Source organism: Neopsephotus bourkii, unplaced genomic scaffold (genome assembly GCF_033783945.1).
Source record: "Neopsephotus bourkii isolate Nb327-2 ecotype Australia unplaced genomic scaffold, CSIRO-AGI_Nbou_v1 NB_1821, whole genome shotgun sequence".
Classification (NCBI taxonomy): domain Eukaryota; kingdom Metazoa; phylum Chordata; class Aves; order Psittaciformes; family Psittacidae; genus Neopsephotus; species Neopsephotus bourkii.
In genome coordinates, this window is record NW_026902294.1 from 36,479 (window position 1) to 61,734 (window position 25,256).

The 25,256-nt window shown below is 53.4% G+C and overlaps 2 protein-coding genes and 1 pseudogene across 2 annotated transcripts; 1 reads left to right on the plus strand and 2 right to left on the minus strand.

The window, feature by feature from the left end:
* Positions 1-767: 767 nt before the first annotated feature.
* LOC133206896 (proteasome subunit beta type-5-like) lies at positions 768-1,897 on the minus strand (annotated as a pseudogene).
* A 1,586-nt stretch (positions 1,898-3,483) lies between these two features.
* Positions 3,484-6,041, minus strand: RNF212B (ring finger protein 212B). Its single transcript, XM_061343149.1, has 9 exons — positions 5,800-6,041; positions 4,969-5,021; positions 4,781-4,855; positions 4,586-4,701; positions 4,214-4,262; positions 4,079-4,107; positions 3,952-3,998; positions 3,842-3,884; positions 3,484-3,703 (listed from the first exon to the last, which is right to left on the minus strand). The coding sequence occupies exons 1-9, from the start codon at positions 5,897-5,899 to the stop codon at positions 3,535-3,537; spliced, it is 681 nt and encodes a 226-aa protein (XP_061199133.1). The 5' UTR covers positions 5,900-6,041; the 3' UTR covers positions 3,484-3,534.
* A 1,690-nt stretch (positions 6,042-7,731) lies between these two features.
* Positions 7,732-23,405, plus strand: NMT1 (N-myristoyltransferase 1). Its single transcript, XM_061343224.1, has 12 exons — positions 7,732-7,960; positions 13,346-13,457; positions 14,768-14,912; positions 17,142-17,260; positions 17,807-17,898; positions 18,519-18,635; positions 19,126-19,296; positions 19,652-19,760; positions 20,833-21,003; positions 21,257-21,424; positions 21,794-21,931; positions 23,103-23,405. Exons 1-12 carry the CDS (start codon positions 7,833-7,835, stop codon positions 23,121-23,123), a joined length of 1,491 nt encoding a protein of 496 aa, XP_061199208.1. The 5' UTR covers positions 7,732-7,832; the 3' UTR covers positions 23,124-23,405.
* Positions 23,406-25,256: the final 1,851 nt, after the last annotated feature.

Sequence of the window (25,256 nt, forward strand, 5' to 3'; positions counted from 1 at the left end):
GGGTAACCAAAACCTGTAACCCCTAATAGACCGCATTTAACCTCCCAGACCCCCTTTACACCCTATAGACCCCGTTTAACCCCCTCCAGACCCCCCAAACCCCCTTTAACCCTCTATAGGCTCCCCAAACCCCTTCTAACCCACATAGATCCCCCATAGACACCATTTAACACCCCCATAGACCCCATTTACTCCCCCAAACCCCATTTATCCCCCAGAGACCCTAATTAAGCTCCCACAGAGACCCCTCATAGCCCACCTTTGCCCCCATTGAACCCCCTTTAAGCACCTCTCCTCACCGTCGCGCTCCCGCCGGCGCCAAGCCCCACCCCTTCCTCCCCTCTCCACCAATCCCAGCTCGGCTCTGCACCACCACCACCACCACCCCCCCCCGTTAACCAATCAGCACTCGCTTCCCCGCGCGCGAATCGCGCCGTGCGTCACGTACGTGCTCCCTGTTACGTTCGGTCCCCACGCCTCCCCACCCCACCCCCTCCCCCCCTCCCTGTTCACTCTGGAGCCGAAGGACGCCTTTAGCAACGACCACGCGTTGGGCACCGACACCGTTTTCAGCCCACAAACGGACGTTTTCAGTCCTTAAATGACCGGTTTTAGCTCCAAAACGGCTGTTTTCAGCCCAAAACGGGTAGTTTTGCCTTACAAACAGCCATTTTTAGCCCCAAAATGCCCAGGTTTTCAGCCAGCAAATGGACGGTTTTGGCCCCAAAATGGCCACTTTGGCTGTTTTCACCCCCCAACCACCGGTTTTATGCCGTTCCTTCACTCGCTGCCGTCCCATTCGGCTCATAGCACTCCTGCAGTTCGGTGATACTGTCGCAGGTGACACAGCACCAGCCATCGGGCCCCACATGGTTGACGGAGATGCAGCTGCCTGAGAGGGCATTGCAGTGTACGGCCTGCAAGATGGCACGGTGCACCAGGGCACCGGCAGGCTTCAGCTCTGGGTGGTAGCTGCAGTCCAGCACCCATTAGGCATAAGGTGAGCCTGAACCCACGGAAAAGTCAGTGCCCGGGATGGGGGTGCTGTCACTGTCCACATTGTAGAGGCCTAGGGGGTAATGGGGGACCAAGATGACCTCTGGGGCTGTGGGTACCAGCCCCATAGGGAATAGAGATCCATAACCATGGCCACCAGCCCCATATAACTCAATAGCCAAGTCCCTGACCATGATGTTCACCACCCCCTAACCTTGACCATGAGCCCCATAACTCCAACCCCACAGTATCCATCACCCCATAACCATAAGCCCCATCTCTATATAGACTCAATACCCAAATCCTCCACCCACCCATACCCACCACCCACATGATGGCCACCACCAACTAACCACGCCCATGAGCCCCATAATTCCAACCCCATTGTCTCCATTAGCCCCACCCCCATACACCTCAATACTCAAGTCCTTAACCCCATAACCATGGACCTCACCCCATAACCATCAACCCCATGATGTCCACCACCTCCCAACCTTGACCATGAGCCCCATAACTCCAACCCCATGATGTTTATCACCCCCTAACCAATAACCCCCAGTGCCATATGCTTCAATACCCAAGTCTTTGGCCCCACAACCACCAACACCATGGTGTCCAGCACCCCCCAACAACCCACACTCACCAGGCTACCTCTTGTCCCAAACACAGATCATGGTGCCCATGCTGAGCCCCATGCCCTTGTAGTGGTACACCATGTTGGCCAGCAGTTTGGTGGTGATGGCCACCAAGGCGTGCTCAGGCATTACACGCAGCACTGGAGCACCAGCACATGCTGCCAGAAGGCACAGTTGGTGATGCTGCCCACCAGGGTGCCCAGCACCTGTGCACTCACCTCCAGCGCTTTCTGCACTGACCACAACGCCACATAAGAGTCAGACATGGTACAGGAGTCAACCACATGCACCATGCCATGGCACAGCTGCAAGGAAATGGGGACAATGGGGTTAGATGAGGAGATACAGGGTTAGGAGTCCCGGCATGGGGCTCTAGGGGGGATTAGGGAGGATATGGGGGTCTGGAGTCCCTAAATGGGGGTCTGTGGTGGTCTGGAAACCCTTTATGGGGATCTGTCAGGAAATATGGGAGGATATGGGGATCTGGAGTCCATACATGAGGTTCTATGGTGGTCTTGAGATCCTTTATGGGGTTCTACAGGGGGATATGGGGTGTCTATGGGGGGATTAGGAGGGATATAGGGGTCTGTTGTCTCTACATGGGGTTCTAAGAGGGAATGTGGGGGGATATTGGGGGATATGGGGTTCTATGGGGGTTTATGGGGGGGGTATATGGAGGTCTGGAGTCCCATTATGTGGTTCTTTGGGAGGATATGGGAATCTGGAGTCCATTACAAGGGGTTCTAGGGGGAAATATGGAAGGATATGGGAGGGGTATAGGGTGCCTATGAGGGGATATGGAGGTCTGGAGTCCCTAAATGGGGTTCTATGACATCTAGTTGGGGGGTATGGGGTGCTTATGGAGTGATATGGAGGGATTTGGGGGTCTGAAGACCCATTATGGAGTCTGTGGGGATCTATAGGGGGGTTTAGGGGAGAGATAAGTGTCTGTGGGATGTCTATGTGGTCTGGAATCCCTACATGGAAGTCTGAAGACACATTATGGGGTTCTATGGGGGAATATGGGAGGACACGGGAGGATATGGGGTGTCTGTGGGGGTCTATGGTAAGGTTATTGGGTAAGAAGGGGGGGCTTACAGGTGTCTATGGAGGGTTATGGGGAGATATGGGGAACTATGGGGTGTCTGTGGAGGTCTCTAGGGTCTCTATGAGTCCCAGCCCCCCCTAATGTCTCGCTATAGGTCTCAGCTCCCCCAAATAGCTCTTTATGGGCCCCTATATGGTCTCTATGTGCATACCCCCACCCCATTTTGCCCCTGTGAAGTTTCTATGTTTTCTCTATGGGTCTCAGCACCCCCAGTGTCTCTCTGTGGGTCCCTACGACTCCCCTGATGTCCGTACCTTGAAGGCCAGGGTGGTGGTGCTGTGCAGGAGGTGAATGCCGGCCCTGGCAACAGCGGCGGCGGCTGCAGCTTCCGGAAGATGGGGGCGGCGATGCCGGGACGGGAGCGCCCGGCCGGGTCCCGGGGCGCTGTGAGCCCCGGGAGGAAGGAACGGGACGGGAGCGGGGCCCCGGCCCGCACCACGCCCGCCAGTGCCATCTTGGAGCGCAAAATGGAGGCGCGGTGCGGCCGTTACCACAGCAACGTGGCAGCCACGATGGGTGAGGGCATGACTCGGTGTGTACAGAGGGGCTGGGCTAAATACGGAGAACGTGGCGGGACTTAGCGGAAGGGGGGGCCATTATGGACATGAGGGGCGGGGCTTAGCGGAACGGACTCCACATATGGAGATGAGGCCGGGCTTACAGGAAGGGGGCCATTTATGGAGATAAGGGACGGGGCTTAGTGGAAGGGTGTTATATATGGAGATGAGGGGAGGGGTTTAGGGAAATGAGTACCATATAAACATAAGAGCGGGGCTTGGGCAAAGCGGGCGTGTCCTATGGCCAGGGGCTGTGTGGGCCGTGGAGGTTTGGGTAGAAATCCGCCAGATTCGGGGTCCTTTCGCCTACGCTGGAGCCGGAGGTGGTGCTCCCACCCCCGTAGGCACTGCCCAAGTGCCACAAGGGGGTGCTGCGGGGCAGGGGGGGCTCCCGCGGGGCTGAGCGGCTGTAGGGGGGAAAGGGTTAGAATGGGGGTAGAGTGGGGTTATTATGGGATATAATGGGGTTACAATGGAGTACAGTGGGGTATATTAGGGGTTATAATGGACTATAATGGGACATAATAGGTCTGTGCTGTTGTTACCTGACCACCTGGGAGCTGAGCTGCCGCCAGACCTGCGGGGTCACTGCGGGTGCAGGCCGGGTTAGGGTTCAGGGTAATCCCCAGGTAAGGGGGTACTGGGGGGGCCTTACCTGTGTGTGCCGGGGATGTGACCCCTACGGGCCGAGGAGTGCTGCTCCTGTGTGGGGCACAGGGGGGTGATGAGTGGCAGTGAGGTGCCCCATAGCCTCTCATAGACTCCCATAGGGAGGGGGTCACCTGCTGGCCCCTCGCCAGCCGGGGGAGAGCTGTGGGGAGAGGAAAGGGGTTAATGCATAAGGGAAGGGGATAGGGGGGTATATAGGGGCTATATGGGGGTGTATAGGGGGTATATCGGAGAGGTTATGGGGTCACCTGAGCTCGACGCAGCTCTGTGTTCTCCCGGCGCAGGGACTCGAGCTCCCTGTGGGGGGAAATAGGGAGTGAGAGCCCCATAGATGTGGAGCAGACCAACAGCAAGAGGGCGGCACTATAGGAGAGTCAATGGGGGAAGGACCCCACCACGATGGTGTCTATCCATTGGCATCAGTGGCGCCATAACCTCACCAACATGGCCGCCCCCAGGAGCCCCACTCAAGATGGCACCTATTCATTGGCGCCAGTGGCACCTCACCAGTAATGCTGCCCCCAGATTCCCACTCCCAGCATGGCAAAGCAGAGCCACACTCAAGATGGTGCCCACCATGAGGAACTCCCACTATGATGTCTCCCGCTGCCTCCCCTCACCTCTCCTTCACACCCAGCTCCCTCTTCGCCTCCTCCATAGCCGCCTTATGGCGGCAGGCGGTGTCACGGTGCGAGGCCAGCAGCAGCTCCGCCTGAGCACGCTGGAAGCGCCAGACCTGCGGGGCGAGAGGGAGGAGGAAGGAGGAACCCAAGATGGCACCACCCTAGCCCACCTTCCCCTTCTCCCATACACACCTGAGTGATGCTGGCCAAGTGCTTTAGGGCAATGGCAGCAGGGCTCTTGAAGAAGAGCTTCTCCTGTGGGCGCATCTATGGCGATAGAAGGTGAAGGAGGAGGTTTAAAGGGGTTTAATGGGGGTTAAAGGGGCTTTAAATGGGTTCAAATGCATTTAAAGGAAGTTAAAGGGGGGTACGGGACTTACCTGCAGGGAGATGGGAAGGTGGCGGCAGGCAGCGCCGCACACGGGGCATGGTCCTGCGGGGGTAACGGGTAAAGGGAAGTGATTAATGCTTTTAGGGTGGTTTATAAGGTAAAAGTGGGGGAATTCTCTTCCTTCCATCAGTTAAAGGTGGTAAAGTACAGGAATTCCTGCTTTTCTGCTGTTTAAAGGGGTTAAAGGAAAGGGAGTCCCACTTTTCTGCTGGTTTATGAGGTAAAAGGGAAGCAATTCTCTTCTTTCCATCAAATGAAGGTGTTAAGGTGAGGGGATTCCTTCTTTTTCCAGCATTTAAAGGCATTAAAGTGAAGGAATCTCCTCTTTCCCAGTACTTTATGAGGTAAAAGGAATTCCCTTCTTTTTGGTATTTTATGAGGTAAAAGTGAAGGAATTCCGTCTCTTCCACTATTTAAAGGCCTTAAGGTGAAAAAAATCCTTCTTTTCCATTGCTTTATGAAGTAAAAGTAATGGAATTCCCTCTTTCCCACTACTTTATGAGGTAGAAGTGATGGAATTCCCTCCTTTCCATTGCCTTATGAGGTAAAAGTGATGGAGTACCCTCTTTCCCACTACTTTATGGGGTAAAAGTGATGGAATTTCTTCTTTTCACCATTTTAATGTGTTAAAGATATGGAATTCCCTTTTTCCCACCACTTTATGAGCTAAAAGTGATGCAATTTCCTCTTTCCCAGTATTTTATGAGGTAAAAGTGATGGAATTCTCTCTTTCCCACTGCTTTATAAGGCAAAAGTGATGTAATTCCCCCTTTTTCCATCATTTAAAGGCACTGAAGTGATGAAATTCCCTGTTTCTCACCGGCGGCCCCGCACGCTGCGCACAGGACGTGCCCGCAGCTAGTGACCGCGAACCGCGCTCCCTCCTGCCGGAAGCACTTGTTGCAATGGAACCAGTCCATGGCGGGGGAGAACGGGGCAGGAACAGGAGGCAGCACCCCTTTACGGCTGCCCGCCCCACGCCACCGCCATTGCCCGAGGGGACTCGAGTATAGCGGAAGCCACCCGAAGGGGGTGGAGCCGCCCGAAGAGACCCGAGTGCAGCTGAAGTCACCCGAAGGGGGCGGAGCCACCTTAAGAGGGAGGAGTTGAAGACGTCCGAAGGGCGTAAATTCTGCACACTTGGACTTCGAGGTGGGGAAGTGAGAGGGAGGTCGGTGGTAATGTCATAGAGCTCACAGTGTGCGGAAGAGAGCATATGGAGCCTATAAAGCCTTTTCTGGTGTTACGTTGGGCTTGATGTGACAGGGATCGTGTCTTCATCACAGCAGGGTTAAAATCCTGCCCTCTCCAGCATGATCTTATGTGCCCTCTGCACCAGCCTGGAAGGGCTAACACTGCAGGACAGGAATCAAGCCTTTGGTATGCTTTAGCTGCAGTAATCCTGCACTCTGGCATCCAGCCTCAGCTGGGACTTGCTCCCAAAACTCTGCTATTTCTGTCCCTCTGTTACATAGCTCTGCAGGCAGGTGGCTGTGAGAATTACTGCAGGGGTAAAAGAGCACTTGGAAGGTACTGTCTAGAAATCACAGCCAAATGGAGCTTGAAAACACATGTGCTGTCAAAGGGCCTGTACAGATAGAAGATACATGGTATGAAGGATAAATATTTAACGAGCCCAGGTTTGAACTGCACACAAATGTACCAGGGTTCCTGCAGATGTTACAGGCAGAGGCCAGAACTACTTTTCCTTAAAATAAACTTGTGTGTGTGGTTTTGGCCTGCAACAACTAAATCAGGTGTGGGAAAAGCTGAAATGAAAGCCACAGAGGCACCTGCAAAACCGGGGGAGTTATTCCTGCTGTGAGAAAAGGTGCCCTGGGAGATGTAATGCAGAGCCCAGAAAAGCAGCTTTTAAACACTGAGGTGTCCGAACTTCCCCCGTGTCCCACTTCCTCTGGTTTTCCAGCATAAGTTGTTTGTCTCAAGCCTCAGCTGGAGTGCATTGAGGCTGAGAAGAGAGATGAAACGTGAACATGACCTCCAGCCCACCCTGACCCCAGCCCTGCTCCTGCTCCCCTCAGCTCTGGCACATTCACAGCCCTGGTGCTTGGCTTGAGGAGGCTGCAGTTAAAGGGAAAACCCATATAACACACTAACCTCGGTGGGTAAAAAGCCACCACCAGAACAGCCGCTATGAATCACTCCCGGGCTCCTCGGCAGGTGCTCAATTAAGCTCCATGTGCACCGGACAGGGCCCTGGCTGCAAGTGGCATATTCCCGGTGGTCCCGGCCCGTGACCACTCCCTAGGCCTCCCCAAGCCCGGAGGGCTGCCGCGGCTCCTGCGTGGGGCCTGTGATACTGTTGGGTGTCAGGTCGGGGGGCGGAGGTACCGCCCAGGGCGGGCCTGGCCGCGGAATGCGAAGGCTGCAGCAACTCTCCCCATAGCGCCGTCACCCTCTCAGCCTCTGCCGAGCTTCATGCGCGGCGCAGCATCCCACGCGCCTATTGGCTGGTGGGAAAAGCGGACTGCCTATCAGCCAATCATCGCCTCCCTCATTGGATTCGGCCCGCCCCCTTAGGCAGGAAGCGAGTGAGGGCGGGGGCCCCACGGCCTCGACGTAAGACAGGAGACGGAAGAGCTGTGCCGCGGATTTCCACCACGCCGGGTGGCCCCGCAATGCTGCGCTATTCTGTGTGTGCACACCCCTCCGCCAGCGAGCCCCACCGCGGCAGCCCCCGAAGGCCGATGGGAGTTATAGTTCCCGCAACTGCGCAGCCGGGTCTCCGCACGCCGGTACAGACTACCGATCCCGGCATGCCCCACGGCCCATCACCCAATCGCGGCGCGCTTTGTTTTGGGGGTGCAGCAGGCGCCGAGGCTCCGTTGCAAGATGGCGGACGACAGTGATACAGCAGCGAGGCGGCCACCGGCGAGGTGTCCGCGACCGCCGCCGGAGGATAACGACCACGAGTACTGCAGCGACTGCGAGAACGAGGCGGAGCACGGCTCCAACCGGGGGTGAGCCGCAACCGGGGCCGCCCGCCACGGCGGCGCCCGGGCCCATTGAGGAGGGAGGTGGCAGGGAAGTGAGCGGCGCCCCGCCCTGCGGGCGTGCTGATTGGCTGCGAGGCAGCTTCCCGCTCTACGATTGGTTTAGCTGCCCGTCAGTCTGCCGGGGAGGGGTGGATCCTCTGGCTCTCATTCACGCCAGTTGGGGGAGCGTGTCTGGAGCCGAGCGGGGTTGGGTTCAGCCGTGGCGTGGATGGGGAATGGGCAGCGCTGTGTCCGGTGGCAACCGGGACGGGGCCGCAAGTGCCTCTTCCTTTGGCAGGAATGCGCTTAATCCGCAGCTCTTCTTGTCCTTGTATTAGAGTGTGTCTCACATGCCCCTTGGTCCCCAGCACAAGCCCTGTTCCCCTCCTGGCACTTCCAGCACCACAGTGACACACTGGGTGTCTTATCCCGCTCCCCGGAGCCTAAGGCTGCCCTGGAAAAAGCCCAGTCTCCTGCGCACCCATTCTGGCCTCATCCTGAAAACAGCTCAGGGTTTTGCAAAGCTCAGCTAATGTTGTCTTGTGGTTTGAGGAGCGGGATATGAAATCTTGAGTTAAGAGCAATTAGGCTGGGTGTGAGTGGACATAGCAAGGAACGGCTTTATCTAGGTAGGAAAGATCTGAAATCCCCAAGAGGCACCCCTTTACTTGCTGCTTTATTTGATAAGACACAGAGCTGTTGGTTTCCTTCTCGTTCCTGCCGGCTTTACAATGCAGCAGGGCACGTTGATGTGTGGCTTATGTCATATCATGTGTTTCCAGAGGTTTTGCACCTTGCGCTTCATGCCCCTGGGCCTCACCATGCTCCTCTTCCTGCTCGCCTTGTGCCCCAGCAGGTGCTTTCCCAGTGTTGCGGCACAGAGGCCATCGCCTTGAACCGCTCTTCTTCCTCCATCAGCAGCTTTCCAGAGGCAAACTCACCTGCCTAGTAACCAAAGTGAATAAAATGTCACTCAAGAAATATCACAGAGGATTTCTTTATGACAGCACAGATGCCTGGTTATGGTGTATTTGCCTCACAAGTGTGGCACTGTGTCTCAGGGTAATAGGTACAGTTGTTCCTGGGAAGATTATTATTCTCTTTCCCTCTGATATGGTTAGGTTTATGGAAAGCAGAGCCAAGCAGAGAGGAGATACAGTGCTTAATCACTGTTATTTCCCAGTCCAGAGGTTCAACCTGTACTTTGCCAGGAAAAGGTCTGTTCTTGGGCCGGTATCACACCTGCAACCTCCAGGAGTTAAAATGCAGTTTCCTGCCTGAACTAGGGCAAGCATGGACGTGCAACAAGCTAACTGAACAGCCTGGGAAGTGCCCCAGTAACAGAGAGTTTGGATCACTCAGGAAATAATGTTGCAAGTGTGGCTGACAGGCACAGTGATCACAAGCACAAGGCAGTGAACCTTCCAAGTGCTCTGGCAAAGCTCCTGTTTCCTCAAAACCTAATGGGGGGGATCCACTTAGGAGAGAAAAGACCGGGCAATAGGAAAGGTGGTGGTTTTCTTTCTCAATGCACGTTGGTTCTGTTGATCTCATATGTCATGTTACGCTGGAGTGGGGGAGTGTTTCCTGTCACTGTCGCCCAAAAAAGGGCAGGGGAAGTTTCTTGAGGTGCCAGGGGGTTGCAGAGCAACAATCCTAGTCCTGCCTCTGCCCAGCTTGTGGTGAGAGTTATAGAATCATAGAACAGAATAGAACCATGGAATAGTTAGGGTTGGAAAGGACCTTAAGATCATCTAGTTCCAAACCCCCCTGCCATGGGCAGGAACACCTCACACTAAACCATGTCAGTCAAGGCTCTGTCCAGCCTGGCTTTGAACACTGCCAGGGATGGAGCATTCACAGCTTCCCTGGGCAACCCATTCCAGTGCCTCACCACCCTTACAGTAAGGAACTTATTCCTTATATCCAGTCTGTCCAATCTTACATCCTTATCTATGTCCTTATATCCAATCTGCCCCTGTTTAAGTTTTAACCCATTTCACCTTGTCCTATCACTACAGTCCCTAATGAAGAGTCCTCTCCCCAGCATCCTTATAAGCCCCCTTCAGATACTGGAAGGCTGCTATGAGGTCCCCACACAGCTTCTCTTCTCCAGGCTGAACAGCCCCAACTTTCTCAGCCTGTCTTCATACAGGAGGTGCTCCAGTCCTCTGATCATCCTCATGGCCTTCCTCAGGACTTGTTCCAATAGTTCCATGTCCTTTTTATGTTGAGGACACCAGAACTGCACACAATACTCCAAGTGAGGTCTCACAAGAGCAGAGTAGAGGGGCAAGATCACCTCCTTCGACCTGCTAGTCACACTCCTTTTGATACAGTCCAGGATACAGTTGGCTTTCTGGGCTGCAAGAAACAGTTGCTGGATCTTAGCTCTGAAATTTAAAACGTACAATTATTACTTAGTGGAAGCAATACTTCCTTTCCTTTTAAGGCCAGGAAAGAGGAATTGAGCTTCTGCTGCCGCCGTTCTGTGTCAGCACAGGGAAGCTGCTACACTGCTGTCTGCTGCAGTGTCCAAGTTGATTTCCTCCCCCAAAAAGTGCAAACAAATCCCACTTTTGTTACCCTTTGTGCAGAGAAGGCTCCTGTCATGTTTCCAGGTCTGTGGAGGGTTTATTCCTGTTGTAGATAAAGACATTGGAAGAGCAGAGACCAGCACGGGCTCTACTTCACCAAGCTGGTGCCAGCCCATGGGATTTGTCAGCCCACAGGCAGTGATGAGACCAAGGATTCAAGTGGCCCAGCCCTGTGAAACATGGCTGTTGTTGGCAAAACCACACAGGGAAGGTGGGAAGAGTTCAGGGAAGGTTCTGTGGTGTGAACTGGGTTGTTGCTGGATGGAGCATGGGGGGAAAAGGGGCTTTTGTCAGAAGGGCAGCTGTCAGATTTAGCAATCCCTGCTGTCATTTGCACTGAGAGGGGATGTTTCTGGGACATCTGCCATGCTCTACCATGCAGGATTTAGTTTTAGGTGCTGTAAGGAGCATAGTAATGGTGCACTCTGCTTTGGGACCTGTGCTCCGCCATCTGCAGAGCCTCCCTCCCCACCCCGGCCCCTGAGATGATTTCAACTTAAGCACCACACCGATTAGCCCCAGGTTTGACAGAAGGTTTTTCCAGCACCTAAATAGGGAGCAGGGAGCTCCTGGTTCTCACCTGACACCTTTCAGGTGGGGAGGCAAGGCCATGCAGTGGAGGAATTACAAAGAACACAAGCCCTTGCTTGAATCTGGGGATTGTTTCCAGTTGGGGTTTGGTGGCAGAACCAGCATTTTTGGTCCTGTTTGCTGAGTTGTGAGCCAGTCTGTGAACCCAAATGTGGCAGTTAGCTTTGTGGAACAGAAAATGCTTTTTGATCACTGCAGTGTGTATGCTATGGGCAATAACACGTTGTCCCTGCCTTTGAAATCCCTCCATGCCCACCCAGAACTTCCTGCGTGGCTTTGGCAACTGTGGGAGCCGTGGGAAGTCAGCCACAGCCAGAGTTGTCCTCCCTTGTGCTTTCCTCCCTCACCTTGCACAAATAAAGCCCTTAGAGCTTGGAATACAGCAGGAGCATGCGTGGATTCAGGTTATAGATAAGTAGATGGTGGACACCAGTTTGTTACTGGTGTGCCTGGGCTTTGCCAGCCTCCAGAGGGGCTGAGCTGGTGCAGGACAGTCTGAGCGGGTCTTGCCTTGAGCAAGCCCGCCTGGTTTTTAGGTGCTTCCAAAAGCCTTATTTTCATGCTGCCTCGCATTATGGCTGTTATTTTCCATGCAGTGGTTGGCAAACTCTAAGAGTCCTTTGGTAGAGGGGAAGTGGGGTTGCAGCCATAGGTAATGGCCATGATGTTGGTGATGCCTTTCCTGGGAGAAGGGAACACGGATTATTGCAGGTGTTGGGGATGTATTTTGCATGGTGCAGCCAACGCGTACTTCTCCACCCACGTTATCTCTTAAAGCAGCTCAGGCTGGAAAGGAGATAGGGAAGAAAAATCATGGGCTGTGGGACAGGAGCTGGCCTGGCAGTTAACCCTTGCTGGGGGAGCAACCAGCTTCAGCCCTTGCAGCTTCGTGGGTCACATCAGCTGCAGTAGTTGGGATTTTGTATGGAGGTAGATCATCCCAGGACGGCTGGGATATTTCTGTTACTTTGAGGAGAGTCAGAGGGGCTGCAGCTGCACTGGAGCATAACAAAGATGATACTTGCTTTCCTAAATGGACTTTAAAATAGAAAATACCTATAATTACTGTTTCCCAAGGTGTAACAAGTTGGACCTTCATGTTTTCCAGCATTTTCACACATGCTGGCAAGTCTCTGCTGGGTTGGTTTTCATCACCCATCTGGAGCAGGGCCCTTCCCCACACCACAGCACCTAGGAATGCAAAACTTCATCCTACCGTATTCCATCCTGATTTCTCCCAGGTTACGATGGCTTTGCTCATAAATCAGGGAGGACTTTTCTCAGAGACTTTACCTGTGAGTCTGGCACGGGGTGAAGTGATGCTGGTTGGGCTGAACTCATTAGCAGCAAGCTGGGAGTTGGCAACTCTGATTTATGAAGCAAAGTGACACCGACTGAACACTCAAGGTCTGGAAGGATTTTGTTGGTCTCATCTGACACCTCCAGCATCCTGATGTGGAGGTGACCTGGGAAAACATGTGCAGTCTCCTTTAGAAGGGATGGCTTCCAGCGTCTGCCCTCAGATGTGCTCACAAACTTGCCTTGTGCCATCAGTTTGTGTTGTTAAAATTGGTAAGAAATCATACAATCTCAGACTGGTTTGGGTTGAAAGGGACCTTAAAGCTCCTCCAGTCCCAACCCCTGCCACAGGCAGGGACACCTTCCACTAGAGCAGCTTGCTCCAAGCCCCTGTGTCCAACCTGGCCTTGAGCACTGCCAGGGATGGGACAGCCACAGCTTCTCTGGGCACCCTGTGCCAGTGCCTCAGCACCCTCACAGGGAAGAGCTTCTGCCTAAGAGCTCAGCTCAGTCTCCCCTCTGGCAGGTTAAAGCCATTCCCCTTGTCCTGTCCCTATAGGCTCTTGTCCAAAATCCCTCTCCAGATTTCTTGTTGCCTCTTTAGGTGCTGGGAGCTGCTCTAAGATCTCCCCACCACTGAGAAAACCTGCAGGGTGGGAGATGTTGGTGCTGGTCCCCTTTTGGGAGGTAACACAGAGCTCTGGGAGAGATGCTGGGAAGAGGGCACAGCACTGCACCCTCTGTGCACTGAGCATTCACCCTCCTGGAAACTTGGACTGAGAGCAAGGAGCGTGTGTTTTCTTTAAAGAGCAACAGAAACCCTATAAAAGTTCTTCTCCAAAAGAAACCTCAGGGCTCTAATGATGTTTCTTTTGTTCCTTAGAGGCTTGAGTCCAGCAAATGACAGTGGAGTCAAAAAGAAGAAAAAAAAACCCAGAAGGAAGAAAGAGAAAGGAGGAGATCAGCCCAACCAGGCTCAGGACCAGCCAGTGAAGGTGACTGACCCCCTTCCCAGAGTTACAGCCCCACACAGCATCCAGCCCCATCCTGAGCCTCCTCAGTGTAGCTTAGGGCAAGGAAAGAGCCTCCTGATCCTGGTTTTAGGCACTTGGCTGCTCAAAGAACTGAAATTTTCAAGTGATTGCCAAGCCTGGCTCCATGTATGGGAATTCCCGTCGGTGCAGGAGGTGTTTGTGGAGCCCTCCAGGGTAAATGTGGTTGTTGGCTGGATGTCCCAGTCCACTCTAGTGAGCAATGAAAGGATCACACTGGCTCGTTACAGGCAGGGAGCTGCCACTGCCCCTGCTGCCCACATCCACCACGGCAAATGTGTTCTCCTTCTTGGATGACATCTGATACTGTTGATTTTCTGCCTCATTTTCATAAGAGCAGCAGCCAGGTCAGAGCAGGGTCTGTCTCACCCCTCTTGGCTTTGCCTGGTCCTGTCTAGCAGCCAGTGCTTCAGAAAGGAGGTTGGGGCTCATAGGGTTTGTCCCTGCCAGTGTGGCATCCTCCAGGCCCTCTCATCCCCTCTTATCCTCTGGCAGGGGACACACAGATCCGCACATCAACAGAATCTCTTTCCTATCCAGCACCCAGTTCCCATCTGGGTAGTGCTGATATTTTGTCCTCCTGGCTGTGCAAAGCATTAATTTGGGACTTTGCATTTTCGAACTAAATTCTTCAGGAATCAGGGAACAGTTGGGGTTTGGAACTGCCCCCCCGCCAAGGTCTGTCTGAGGAGGAGGAAAATCTTTCTTCTTGATTCAGCCTCTCCACCTTGTCCTAGTCCACAGGGCCCAGGGACTCCTCTATGGAAGCTGCCATTTGCAGATATGGATCCAGCTTAAGTGGAGGAGGCTGAAGCAATGAGGGAAAAGCCACCTCAGGAGGCCCAGGTGCTGGGTGTGGGTTGAGCCAGGGAGTCTCTGGCTCATGCAGAGTCTCAGTCCCTGCATGAGCCAGGGAGTCTCAGGGTGTTGGCCAAGGTGGAGCAAGGAGCTTTGCTCTTGGGGGTTACAGCACCCTCTTAACTGTAGTTTAAAGCATTTTAAGGCAGTTCATCCACCTCCCTTGACCCAGGAGTGCCTATAAACCAGGTCTAGGTGTGTAGCAGGTGGCTGGTGACAGGGTTCATCCATTTTGTAGAGGGTTACAGGAGGATCTATGATGGGAAGGGGGTCTCTTACTTGCTCTCCCCTTCCTGGCAGTGTCCCAGGGCAGAGTCAGTTCCACAATCTCCAGAGGAAGAGCTGAAATACAGACCTGGTGGCTCAGCTTACTCATTTTGCCATTCTGTCCTCAGGTAAACTCTTTACCTGCTGAGAGGATCCAGGAGATTCAAAAAGCCATAGAGCTCTTCTCTGTAGGTCAAGGCCCTGCCAAAACCATGGAGGAAGCCAGCAAAAGGAGCTACCAGTTCTGGGACACACAGCCAGTGCCGAAGCTAGGTATGTACAGCCCCTTGCTGGTTTGTGCTCCTTGGGAGAAGCCTTGTGGTCCTCAGGCTGCTCAAAGAAGCCTGAAGTAGCTGGTCTCTGGCCAGCAGGTGAGTTCCTAGATGGCCTCTCATTGCTGTCCTATCTGGGCTTTGAAGGCATCAGTGATGCTTGTCTCCCGTTCAGAATCATGGACTCTCAGCCCTGCCACTGGAAAGCTGTGCAGGTGGCTGGGGTGGTCAAGAGGTACGAGGAGCCATTTGAGACACCTGATTTGATGCCTCTTGTGTTTGGGCATCCCTTCATTTGTATTTAGCCCTTGAATTGGGTTTCCAGACCCCTCTGTGCCCAAGTTTCAAGTGCAGCATTGTTAGCCACCTTCTTGCCAAGTCCTAAGGACTTTGCAGCTATGCCTTTTCTGAGAGTTGAAGCTTCCAGCAAGGGGTCCTTGGTGTGGAAGGTAGCTCGGCATGAGACAGGGCCAGTTGCTCAGGGAAGCAGGTCTGTATGCTAAGCTGCCACATTTTTGGTTTTCTGAGCTCACATCAGCCTCTGGCATGGGTAGGTGCTGGGCTCAGTCAAGAGAAGGGAGACACAAACCTTGAGAGCCTGTGCATGCCCAAGCTGCCATGCACATCTAAAGATGAGAAATCCCTTCTCTTCCTGCCCTCTTCCCCTTGCAAACAGCCCGGCTGCTCTTCCCAGCTCTACTCTTTGCTCCAGCCCTTTCTCCAGTTTGCTCTTGACACTATCAGCTCCATCAGAAGTGATGTATTGTCAGTACTAGGTGTTGCTCAGGGTGGCAGGAGCTGTTGGCAGCTGAGCACATCTAAAAGGCAGAGGGGAGCCCTGCTTCTGATCTGCGTGGCTGGACGGTGCTTCTTCCCAGCCTAGTTGGATCAAGTCTGCAGTGCTCCTGGGGTGCCTGGGGTTGCTTTGCTTAGTCTCCTCCAGCAAAATCAATGTAGAGCTCAGGAGAACTAGTAAATGCGCCCAAGCCCATCCTTTCTAGCTTTACCCATAGCTTGTCATGGCTTCAAATTGGCTGTCCCTCAGTACTTTCCTGTATGGGGCTTCAAGTCCCTTTTGCTGCAAACACAAACTGTGTTTGATTCCCTTTCCTTGCTGTCAGCACCAGGCTGAGGCTTTCTTTTGTCTCAAAGACTGTTTGCTGAGAGCAATGGTCTTAGCTTTGTGCATGGAAAGCCATAGTGAGATGGCATGGGGTTGGGTGAGACAGCAAAACCATATTTTGCATTAGCCTTTTTTACCAGAGGATCCTGGGCATGGCAAACATCATTTCTGTTTGGGTAAACTCTGGAGGAAAGGTGGAAGATGTCTTCAGGGGAAAGAGGAGCACAAAACAGCACGTCCCTCCATACACCAACTTGCTGTGCTGTGCTCTGACTCAGAAGCATGCTCTGGCACACAGTATTATGTACATCAGGCTAGTGAAGGCTGGGTAACAAAAGTGCTGTGGGATTTTGGGGACTGGATTCCAGAGCAGTTCAGCGCCTGTTCAAAACAGAGAGGACAGCCAGGGGTGAGCGTTTCTGGAGGAGTGTGATGGGGGCAGATTTTGCTCTGGGCTTTCTTCACCTCCCTGTTAACTGCAAACCTTTCCAATCCCTTTTTAAGGGAATTCCTAATTTGCACAGCTTGCTTCCCTTCACAGCACTGAAGTGATGCCACTGTGTTGACATCCCCAGGAAAGCCAGTGCTTGAACCAGCATCTCTTGGCTGAATCAGGAGCTTTAGGAGTCAGTGTTTTTTTCAACAAAAGTACTGCAGCTCTTCAGTAAGGGCAGTGGGAAGGAAACCCTGACACTTGCCAAATTTCAAGGGCCAGAGCTGCCAGGGAGACAGCCACCATCGCATGGAGCAGCTCGTGGGAAAGTGCTGGCCAAGGCTGGGATTGTGGGGATGGGGAAGGATAAGACATCACATATGGACCTGGAAGATATAGCTGTGGCCCTGAAGCTCTGATCAGCTTGATCATCTCCACTCTACTGCCCAGTCAGCTGCAGTGTTGCACTGGAAGGAGTTTTGATTCTCTGCCCCTGTGTCACAACAGATGTGTTACACATCCCAAAGTGGGTGGGTGAAATAGCAATTCATGGCTCCCCTCAGCAGGAACCTGGGGTAGGAGACATGAGGCACATTGGTTGCCAGATTGAAGTGTTGTTGTGGAGACTTGGCTTCAAAAGTAGAAGGTGTCTTCATAGCTCCTTGCTCTCGTAGGAGAAGTGGTGAACACCCATGGTCCCGTTGAGCCAGACAAAGACAATATCCGTCAGGAGCCATACACTTTGCCTCAGGGCTTCACCTGGGATGCCCTGGACCTTGGAGATAGAGGCGTGGTGAGTACAGGCAGCTTGGCACATGTGTTGGAAGGCCATCTCCATTGCCCAGTTGGCAGTTCTGTGCTTAGACTGCCAAAGATGGTTTTGGGGACAGGAACATGTCCTTCACCATACCAGGCAACTCCCCAACTCAGTGATCATGCCATCTCCTTGGAGTTAGCTGGATCTGACTTCTCTCACTGTGCAATTACCTCTTCCCCATCCCGTGTTGGCCTGGTTAGCCTGGTTTCTTCGCAGTGATATAAGGATACCTGAAGCCAGGAGTTTTCACTTAGGAAGACCCTCCAGACTGTGACCCACCTCCCTGGGATATGACCTGTGTCATCCTGTGTGTCCTGCTGCTTACCCAGCTCTACAATGGCAGTTTCAGGAGCCTGGAGCCAGCAGGCCAGAGCAGGGGGACATGCCAGAAACAGGGACACATCTGCATATGTTACCTAATGCTGTGGCCACACAAAAAGTGCTCAGGGTCCCATCTCAGGGCAGCTGGGGCATGTGATGGCTGAACAGATTTCTTAATTTGCTTGGTCTCTGCTGCTTCAGCTGAAAGAGCTGTACACGCTGCTGAACGAGAACTACGTGGAGGACGACGACAACATGTTCCGGTTCGATTACTCTCCCGAATTCCTGCTGTGGTGAGTGGCACCATGACCATGGAGTACAGGGGGTTGGATGCTGCTGAGCTTGCTCCCAGTGACAGCACTGGAGCTGCTGTTACTTTTCCCATCTCACTTGATGAAACCTCCCTTCCCATCTGTCACTGTGTGCTGTGTCCCATGTACACTGTGAGAACTCTCACTCAGCCCTGCCTGCCTCTGGCTTCCTTGAGAGATAGGAGCCTAAACCAGGAACTTTTTAACTCTTTGGGTTGATCCCTGAGTCTTCGTAAAAATACCAGTAGCTGAGGAACTTCTCAATGCCCTGGAGCTGTAGGATGAAGGTGGCTGCAAAGCAGTGTTGCTGGGAATAACACTTGGACACCTGTTGCACCAGAGCTGCTGTTTCCTCAGGGTTTTGGTCGATCAAGGAACATGGATTTCCTCCTGTGTCGCTAGTGAGAACTGGCTTTGGCCATGGAGTAAAGGAATTGCTCTAGATCCCAGTGATCCTGCTTGTCACATCACTGTCATGCTCTCATCCTGCCTGCAAACCCACAGCTGCCTTGGGAACAGGGTGTCGCAGGGCACAATGGGGAGGCAGGAGCAGGTACTCTGGGAACCTTTGGGATGTGGCTTTTGAAGTGTCTCTTCTCCAGGGCACTGCGTCCTCCAGGCTGGTTGCCCCAGTGGCACTGTGGAGTCAGAGTTGTCTCCAGCAAGAAGCTGGTTGGATTTATCAGTGCGATTCCAGCCACCATCCACATCTATGACACGTGAGTGCTGCTTGGCTGCATTTCTCATTCTGCCCCTTGATGGTACAGGGGCTTCCTGGGAGCACTGAGAAGGTCTGGCTACATTGTCCTCCCCAACCAACAGAGCCAGACCTATGCTGCCCAACCATGGGGATGCTTTGCTGCTTGGAGGAGAAGGTGGGGGATATTTAAGATGAGCAGTGAAGTTCTGTGCAAGGACATCTTGTAGTTAGCCACCATGAAGGCTGTTTTCCTCAACAAGTAAGGTCAGCTCAGAGCTCTAGTTTACAGAAATCCTCCAAGGCTGGATGTAGGCCATTTAACTTGGGAAAACCTTGGGTAACAGCTTAAGGGGGAGTTCTCCAAACCCAGCCCTTGCTCCTTGGACTTCCCCAAGGCTTTGACTGCTCTTTTTCTTGAAGGGGCTGGAGGTAAATTGCCCTGAGTGTTGGGCTGATCCTCCTGGCTTATGGCAGTGGGGTCTCATGCTTTGCATTGTTTCTTTCCCAAGAGAGAAGAAGATGGTAGAAATAAATTTCCTCTGTGTGCACAAAAAGCTGCGTTCGAAACGGGTGGCTCCAGTTCTGATCAGGGAGATCACGCGGCGGGTGCATCTGGAGGGAATCTTCCAGGCTGTTTACACTGCAGGAGTGGTGCTGCCAAAGCCTGTGGGGACTTGCAGGTGAGTAGCTAGGGTTCTCCAAAGAAATTCTTCCCTGCAGACCTTCCCTTACCAAGATATCTTCTGTAGCGTGTGTGGGATTCCCCAGGACAGGAGAGATTGATTCCAGCCCAGGTTTCTCCTCCCTGAAACATCCTTCCAGGATTAAGTCCAGTAGCTTTGCTTAAGCTGCTCATATATCACAGGACAGGAGACTTTCTGCAGCACAAGTGCTTCAGTCTGCCCTTGTTTTTCTCTGTGGGAACTGCTGACCCCTTCACCAGTGCTGTTCTCACTCTCTCATGGCACTTCTGAGAACCTTGTGGCCATCCTGCTGCCCAGGAACAAGTCTCCCACTGTGAGTGTGTTTCCGCAGGTATTGGCACCGGTCCCTGAATCCTCGGAAACTCATCGAGGTCAAATTTTCCCACCTGAGCAGGAACATGACTATGCAGCGTACCATGAAGCTTTACCGGTTGCCCGAGGTGGGTGCCAGGCAGGGCTGTGAGCTCATGAACTTTTCCTTGTTGAGCAGGGTGTGAGGCTAGGAATTGGAGAGACAAACACCTCGACTGAGGTCAGGTCCTCTGCCTGGGGAACTGGGGTTTCATTCATGTAGTAAATGTCAAGCCATTGCTCTTTATTTAATCTGTATGTATGTTTTGCCTGGGTACCTGCATTTTAAGGCAAATTTTTGCAGCTAGAGGACCCTGTGAGCTTTAGTTTGATGGTGAGTCATATCCTGTCCTGCTGGTAAAACAAGAATGCAGATATGACAGCCTTCATCTGTCCAAACACAGCCTTGGAGTGACCATGCACTGGGTTAGTCCCTCATTCTTCAGTCAAACTGATCAGTTCTGTCACTGCAGTTGTCCTGCCTGGGAAGTTCCCAGCTGGATATGAGAGAAAAACCAAACAAAGCATTAAAATTGCCACCACCTTCCCTGACACTGTTGCCTTCATTTTGTTGGTCAAAGCTGCTTGTTGCAGTTGGAGGGTGCTGCTTCAGTGCTGGGCCTCACATGGATCCTGTCTCCTGCCTCTTACCACAGCAGAGGCACCAGCTGCTGGATTGTAGCTACTGGGTTTTGCATAGAAACCCAAACCCTGAAGCAGTCTGTGCTGCTTGAGCTGGGCTTTGCTGAGAAACCCGAACCATACAGTGGAAATTGAGACCAACTGAAAATAACCTCAGGTGGTTCCTTGCAGTGCCTGGGGCACATCTCCCAGCCATCCCTGCTGCAAGTGGGACCAGAAACCCAGAGGGGGGCAGAGATCTTGAGTTGTTAGTGGGTAGGAAGCCACTTCCAGTGGGACTTCACCTGTCACATGGGGCTTGGAGACCTGCTATGCTTCTCTATGGTCTCTGTGCCGGTGTCACGGCTGATCGCATTCATCCTGCCAGGCAAGCAAGGCTGGGGGACAGGAATGCTGGGATTTGGGACTGAAAATGGGCTGATCTAAGCAGATAGCATCTCTGTGCTTCTTGTCAGAGAGCCCTTGGGTGATAAAAGTCACAGTGCAAGCAACTCAAAGGGTTTCTCCTGCTTTCTGTAGACACCCAAGACTTCTGGATTGCGGCCAATGGAGCACAAAGATATCTCTGCAGTGCACAAGCTCTTGACCGAGTACCTGAAGCAGTTCCACCTGACACCCATCATGAGCCAAGAGGAGGTGGAACACTGGTTCTTACCTCAGGAGAACATCATTGACACCTTTGTGGTGGAGGTGAGGGGGCAGGAGCAAGATTGAGGGTGTTTTCTTCGGTTTCTGCTTCCTCTGGAGGAGGCTGCCCCAGTCAGTGAGATGTTCTTTCAGGCTGGGAGGTTTGAGCTGCTGGAGAATGGTACCTCCATCCTGGGCTGCCCAAAGTCTCCTCACAGGGAGCCCACATGTCACTCAGACTGGCAAAGCTTCCCTGAGGCTCAGGCCGAGCTTTATCCTGGCTCTGATGTTTTGTGGTGTCACTTCTGGTTTGCAGAGCACCCCAGGGGAGGTGACAGACTTCCTGAGCTTCTACACGCTGCCCTCCACCATCATGAACCACCCGACCCACAAGAGCCTGAAAGCTGCTTACTCTTTCTACAATGTTCACACAAAGACACCTCTCATCGACCTCATGAGTGATGCTCTCATCCTTGCCAAGTTGGTGAGTGATGGCTCATCTGGCTGCTGTTGGGCTGGCCATGGGGCACGGCTTATACCCAGGGCTGTACAAACCCAAATCCCAAAGGATCTTCCACCCAGGAGAGGGATGCTGGGATAGCCTGAACCTTCCAGCTAGTGGTGAGCTGAGCTCAGAGTATCTACTCATTTCAAATGATATTGCTGTACATCCACAGCACTTGAATTGAGGGTGGAATGCTAAATTATTTCTTGGTGGCCTCAGTCCCTGCTTCTGGGGGTACAAAGCTGGACAGGAGAGTGGTCAGGCAGCTCATGGATGGGAGGAATTCATCTGTGTAAGCAGGAGGAACTGATGGCTTTGTGTCTTGTCTTTGTTAATCTTTTCTTGCAGAAAGGATTTGACGTCTTCAATGCACTGGATCTCATGGAAAACAAAACCTTCCTGGAGAAGCTGAAGTTTGGGATTGGGGACGGGAACCTGCAGTATTACCTGTACAATTGGAAGTGTCCCAGCATGGCACCAGAGAAGGTCAGTGCCTTGGGGTGGTGGAGTCCTCCAGGCCAACCAGTGCACAGGAAGGGCTTATCCCCTCAACCCCCTGCTCTAGAGAGAACAGATGAGTATGGTAGCTGTTGAGTCAGTGTTAGCAGGACCCTGTGCCAGTGGGGAGCTCTACTTACAAAAGAGCATGTGCAAAAGGACTGCCTGTGGCTCCAGCAGATCAGAGGTCGGGACTAGCCACCAGTATGTCCTGTCATGCAGCAGCTGGAGAGCACCCAGCAGTGGTGGCTGCCTGTAGAGCGACCAGGCCTGATACCAGACTCTTGGGAAGCAGCTTCTCCCAAATCTGTGGCTATTAGCTTAGAAACAACATTGGCTGGAAAATCAAGTCTGTCTTGCAGACTGCTGGAGAATGTCACACCCCAACATCAGTCACCTCCCGAGCTGGAGTTGGGCAGGGTACGAGTGCCCGTTTGGCCACGAGTCCAGGGCTTTTGCTGCTCTCAAATCATACAATCCCAGACTAGTTTGGGTTGAAAGGGACCTTAAAGCGCATCCAGTCCCAATCCCTGCCACAGGCAGGGACACCTTCCACTGGAGCAGCTTGCTCCAAGCCCTTGTGTTCAACCTGGCCTTGAACACTGCCAGGGATGGGGCAGCCACAGCTTCTCTGGGCACCCTGTGCCAGCGCCTCAGCACCCTCACAGGGAGGAGCTTCTAAGAGCTCATCTCAGTCTCCCCTCTGGCAGGTTAAAGCCATTCCTGTTTTGCCCAAAGCCCCTCTCTTGTAGCCCCTTTAGGCACTGGGAGCTGCTCTAAGGTCTCCCCGTAAGGAGCCTTCTCTTCTCCACCCCAGCTCTCTCAGCCTGTCTCCATAGCAGAGCTGCTCCAGCCCTTGCAGTATCTGTGGCCTCCTCTGCACTCACTCCAACAACTTCACATACCTCTTGTGTTGCTGCCCCAGAGCTGGATCAGGACTGCCGGGGGGAGATCTCCCCAAAGCACAGCAGAGAGGGAGAATCCCCTCCTTTGACCTGCAGTTCTGGGAGTGCAGTTCAACATAATATTCCAAACTTGGAGAAACCCATATGGGCAACACTGAGCCCTCCCAGCCAGGGCCTGTGAGCTGTGTCTATGTGGGGCAGAGGACACTGGTGCTGGGGCACATCATGACCTCCCATTTCCATTGGCTCCCCAGGTCGGACTGGTGTTGCAGTAGGTGAGCCCTGGCCAGGAGAGTGCAGCGCTGCCAAGGAGCCAGTCCCAGCGGCCTCATCCTTAACGCTGGAGCCAGACCCACACCGGGAGCAGTGGCACTGACTCTGTCACCTACTGCCTGGAGTCACTGTCCGGCCAGCACCAGCCATCTCCTTTGTGTTGATTTAATTGCATCCTTGTAAAGACATGATCAAAGGAATGTAACTGCTGAAACTAGCTCATGATTGGCATATAATGGAGTTAACGGGTGAATAATAAAAGTATATATTATAAATATTTTAAATCTTTCCTGTTCCCAACTGCCATGAGTTGCATTCATCTGCTGAAGGCCAGCTCCAGGGCACTGCACCGTGACTTTTCTCCACCAAAGTAGACGCTTGCTGCGCTGAGCAGCTCGGTGCTAGAGTGCTAGAGCACCGGCATGCAGTGCCGAGCTCCAGAGCCCTCCTGCCTGCCTGGAGGGGGCTTTGAGCTCTGTCCCCTGCTTGGCTGTTTTCCCCAGGGTTGCTCCATCCTTTGTTAAACTTGGTCCTCCCCATGGATGCCTGGAGAGGGAGGATGGCACCATCCCTCCACACAGGTGTGGAAGCATCTCCAAGTTTCTTTCTAAGGGCTATTTGTGCAAGCGATGCCTTGTCCCTTCTCCTCCCCAGCCTTGGAGACCTGAACCCTCTTTGTTCAACGGGTCAAGTGCTGAACTGAGGAGCAGCAGCACCAGAAGCTGCAGTAGGACTCAGCTCCTTGCTGCCTCTGGAGCTCATCCGGCGCACCCCACTCTGCTCAGACTCCTGGGGGCTCATTCTCTGCACCACTCCCCGTAACGCTGGGGCTGTGGGCATCAGGGGGATGCTCCATCATTGCTACCACACCTCAGGGCTCTCTGCTCAGCTGCTTTTCTTTGGAAGCACGGAAATACGGATACACATGCAAGCAACTGCCCTGCCAACGCACAATCGGCGTTGCCCTGGGGCTTCAGCTTCTCCAGGCACCCCAGTGGCTCTTCCACCAGGCTCATTACATTGTGCTATGGGAACCTCTGAGGTAAAGGAGACGTTTTCTTTCATGGAAAAGCTTTATACCATCAAGATACCTTGGGGAAAAAAGCACCCATGCAGCGTGCCACCTGCTGCCATTACATGAACTGTGTCCATGAAGGGCTCCGAGATGCTTCTGCCCTCCCAGCCAAAGGTTTCTAAAGCTGCACACCAAGGCCAAGACCCATCTGTGCATCCCCTGTCCCTCTGTGTCCCCATCCTGCTCTATGGCACACCACGGACACCAAGGGCCTTTGCCCACCCAGCCTGGACCTGCAGGGCCTTGGTGGGGAACCAGGAGCCCATCATGTCCCCGCAGCAACCCCATTGCATCCCCTCTGCTCTGGAACCTGTGTCACCTATGCAAGTACCTCTGTCCCCTCCTGTCTCCCTGGTGTCCTGGGCTGGGGGAGTCTGGGTGTGGGTGGGAAGTGTCCCCTTGTCCCCTTGGCAGGTTTGGGGTCTGCTCCAATGAGCATCCATGGGTGCTGGGCAGCTCCCTGGGCAGTGCTGTGTATGGGGCAGCCTCAGCCATTTTTCCCCTCCCAGCCCAAAAGGCCCTGGGAGGTGACAGGGACACCGGGACAGGCTCTGTTAAAATAAAACCTTTATTTGACTGGCTTAACATCGGGTTGTAAATCTGTGACTGTTACTGGTGCTGGAAAACAACCCCCAGCCAAGTCATAGGCATAGTAAGGCATGTGGCAGCAGGGTCCCCTCAGGGATTGAATGGTGGCCTTGGGGACCTCGTGGTGATGGCACCATCCTTGTAGGCCAAGGAGGGGCTGAGATCAAGCACATCCAGGGCTTGGTGACATTTGGGGCTTGCTGTCACCCATCTCATTACCCCCTCTCCTCAAGGGCTGTTCTGGGCTTTCAATGGCCTAGCCACCCTGTCATGATTGTCACAGCATCTCTATCCACTCAGGTTCATAGCCAGGGAGGGGAGGAGAGGGGCACATGGGCTAGCAGATGGAGTGGCATTAGGGGACATGGAGGGGCTCCCCTACCCCCTTTGGGTCCTGGGGTGGCACAGGGGACATGGAGGGGGTCCCCTATGTTCTTGGGTCCTGCGGTGGCAACACGGGGTATGGAGGGAG

What these genes read in the sequence shown, in the direction of transcription:
- RNF212B (XM_061343149.1), bottom strand. Translation starts at nt 5,899, where the DNA reads ATGGACTGGTTCCATTGCAACAAGTGCTTCCGGCAGGAGGGAGCGCGG. An exon ending in CGCAGCGTGCGGGGCCGCCG is followed by an intron (nt 5,022 to 5,799) that starts GTGAGAAACAGG and finishes TTACCCCCGCAG; the next exon opens with GACCATGCCCCGTGTGCGGC. An exon ending in ACTTGGCCAGCATCACTCAG is followed by an intron (nt 4,702 to 4,780) that starts GTGTGTATGGGA and finishes CTCGCCCCGCAG; the next exon opens with GTCTGGCGCTTCCAGCGTGC.
- NMT1 (XM_061343224.1), top strand. Translation starts at nt 7,833, where the DNA reads ATGGCGGACGACAGTGATACAGCAGCGAGGCGGCCACCGGCGAGGTGT. An exon ending in CTCAGGACCAGCCAGTGAAG is followed by an intron (nt 13,458 to 14,767) that starts GTGACTGACCCC and finishes TTCTGTCCTCAG; the next exon opens with GTAAACTCTTTACCTGCTGA. An exon ending in CCAGCATGGCACCAGAGAAG is followed by an intron (nt 21,932 to 23,102) that starts GTCAGTGCCTTG and finishes TTGGCTCCCCAG; the next exon opens with GTCGGACTGGTGTTGCAGTA.